General features: G+C 42.2%; 1 protein-coding gene and 1 long non-coding RNA gene across 2 annotated transcripts in view; both read right to left on the minus strand.

Moving 5' to 3' along the window:
* VSX2 (visual system homeobox 2) overlaps window positions 1-41 on the minus strand; it is a 107,767-nt gene extending 107,726 nt beyond the window's left edge. The window contains exon 1 of the mRNA XM_068131632.2: window positions 1-41. This exon is cut by the window's left edge and continues 335 nt beyond it. Coding sequence (XP_067987733.1) covers window positions 1-41 — 41 coding nt within the window.
* LOC144888504 (uncharacterized) overlaps window positions 1-2,500 on the minus strand; it is a 502,585-nt gene that overhangs the window by 342,257 nt on the left and 157,828 nt on the right. The gene's annotated exons all lie outside the window — the stretch shown is intronic.

Raw genomic sequence — 2,500 nt, forward strand, 5'->3', positions numbered from 1 at the left:
TCCTCCATGACCCGTTGCGCTTGTCCCGTCGGTGGGGCCATGCGTCGGATGCGCCGTTGTAGCGAGTGAGGGGGCGGGCGCCGGGCTACGGTGCATTTATCGGCGGCGGCGCGATTAGCGAGAGGAGTCGGCGATCTGTCAATCAGCGAGCCAGCTCCACATCCATTTTGATGGGCGAAAGGCGCGCACGCCGAGCGGCAGGTACGGTGAAATGCGCGTGCGTCGGGCAGCAGGTATGGTTAAATGCACTCACGCGCAGCCGCAGGTAAATGCCAGCTTCAAACGGCAGGTACAGTTAAAAGTGCGTAGGCCGAGTGGCAGGAACCATTAGATGCATGCGCTAAGCGACAGGTGTGCTTAAATGCGCGTGCTGACTTGCAGGTACGCCAAATTAAATGCGCCAAGTTAAATGCATGAGCCGAGCGTTTGTTCGAGTCAAATTCGTGCACAGAGACGCAGGTTAAATGCGCTCACACAGACCGTTAGATGCCCCCATTAAATGCGCACGTGCGGAATGGTAGTTATGGTAAAATGCGCACGGCGAGAAAAGCACGGTAAAATGCGCACGACTCGAGCCAGAGGTACGATTAAATGCTCCGTGCACCGAGTAGGGTTAAATGCGCACGTGCGGTGCGTTGTGGTTACATGAGCATGCGAGGAGGCAGTTGCAGCTACCAACAACGATTTTGCAGCACGTGCACGCACACTCAAGGTGCAACGTCCTTCCAGTGCATCTCCCAGGAATGCCTGGAGTTGGAAAAAATAATATCGGGAACACCCAGTGTTTCATCAATGCTTTCCGCTTCCAAAGGCAATATTGCACGTGGAGACCTTTCGGTTCAGAAATCTGCCCCAATCACACATAAATATTACAGAGCATAAAATTCTTTTTTTTTAAGTCTTAAAATCAAAATAAACTTAATTGAAGTGTCTGTTCAAAAACATGTAGTTTTTTTTATTTTGTGTTTGTGTACATATATAATATTAATAAATGTTATGTATAGTAAATTAATAAATGTATAGCAAATATTTATATCGTATATATAAAGCTTTCTAACCACTCACTCACCTATATAAATGTTTAGTACTTTATAGGTGGGCTATAAAGCTGAAAGTTTGCAAACGCATGTAACTCAAAGCCAAGATTGCGGAGGAAAAAAAAACTCACAAAATTGCCGAAAAAAAACCAAAGATATCTGAAAACAAAAGTCGGCCAGTGCAGCCTCGCTCCACCGCTCACAGTGGGTCATGTGATCATGCGTTGGCACGCTCATGGTTGTTTCTACGTTTTATGCTGACATGATTTGAGAAGTGTCTGTGGGTCTTTGTCATTTACAGACGGTGTACAGTGGTAGCAAGTTGAAACATTTATCGTTTCAACTTCCCACTACTGAGTTACAATGCACATTTAAGTATTGCAAGTTTACATATACAGTCGGACGTCTGTATCAGGCACCTTGGTTAGAACAAACATTCAGAACATATATTAGTCAATGCATACCTACCCTGTATATTCATGATCTACATTGCTCGAAACCCAAATATAAAGCTATCGTTTTTGTCCTGGAAAGTTTATCGCAACCACAAGGCCCTACATTGGAAAATCATTGAAATACAGATGACATTGCCAACAATGATTTTAAGAAACATCAAAAACACAATCCGTTTTATCCGCCCCAAAACACAAAAACACCGCCCAGGGAAGTTGCTGAGGAAGAGGGATGGAAACACTCAGTTGGCGAGGTTTGTTTGGACTCACGCCTTGGAACAACCAAGGGAAGAGGCTTGGACAGAACATATCGCCAAAGCTCATGATATGTGATGCATATAAAATATTGGATGCATATAATACCCTTTGGATGCATATAATACCATTTGAATGCATATAAAATGAAGTGGATTTTTATTTCTGAAATGGAATTTAGGTTTTTTGGGGAAATGGGAAATTAATGGCTCAATAACACATTGTTTTAACAGCCTGTATACAGTATATATAGTCGTGGCTAAAAATATTGGCATCCCAGCACTTTTTTCAAATAATGCACCATTTCTTACAGAAAATTGTTGAAATTTAAATTGTTTTGGTATCTACATATGTATTTCTTTGGTTCACAGTGGAACAAAACAAAAAGCTGAAAAAATACTAAATCTCAGCTAATTCCACACAGAAATCCTAAAATGGCATGGACAATATTATTGGCACCTTTTAGAAGTTGGTCGATATAATTAGATTTCAGGCAGTTGATTCTCCTTTACTTTGGAATTGAACTCACCTGTGGTGAGTTGCAGGTGCCTGCAATATAAAAAAAATCACTCATTCAACCAGTTTGAATAGGGAAAAGATGTCATTCTACTGTTTTGCGTCACTGTGTGTACCGCAATGAGCATGGAGAAAAGAAAAAAAACCAGAGAATTGTCTGAGGAGGACACAATATTGTAGCCAAGCATGGACAATCTCAAGGCAACACGTACATCTCCAGAGATCTTGATGTTCCTGTGT

Source organism: Myxine glutinosa, chromosome 12 (genome assembly GCF_964187855.1).
Source record: "Myxine glutinosa chromosome 12, kmMyxGlut1.1, whole genome shotgun sequence".
Classification (NCBI taxonomy): domain Eukaryota; kingdom Metazoa; phylum Chordata; class Myxini; order Myxiniformes; family Myxinidae; genus Myxine; species Myxine glutinosa.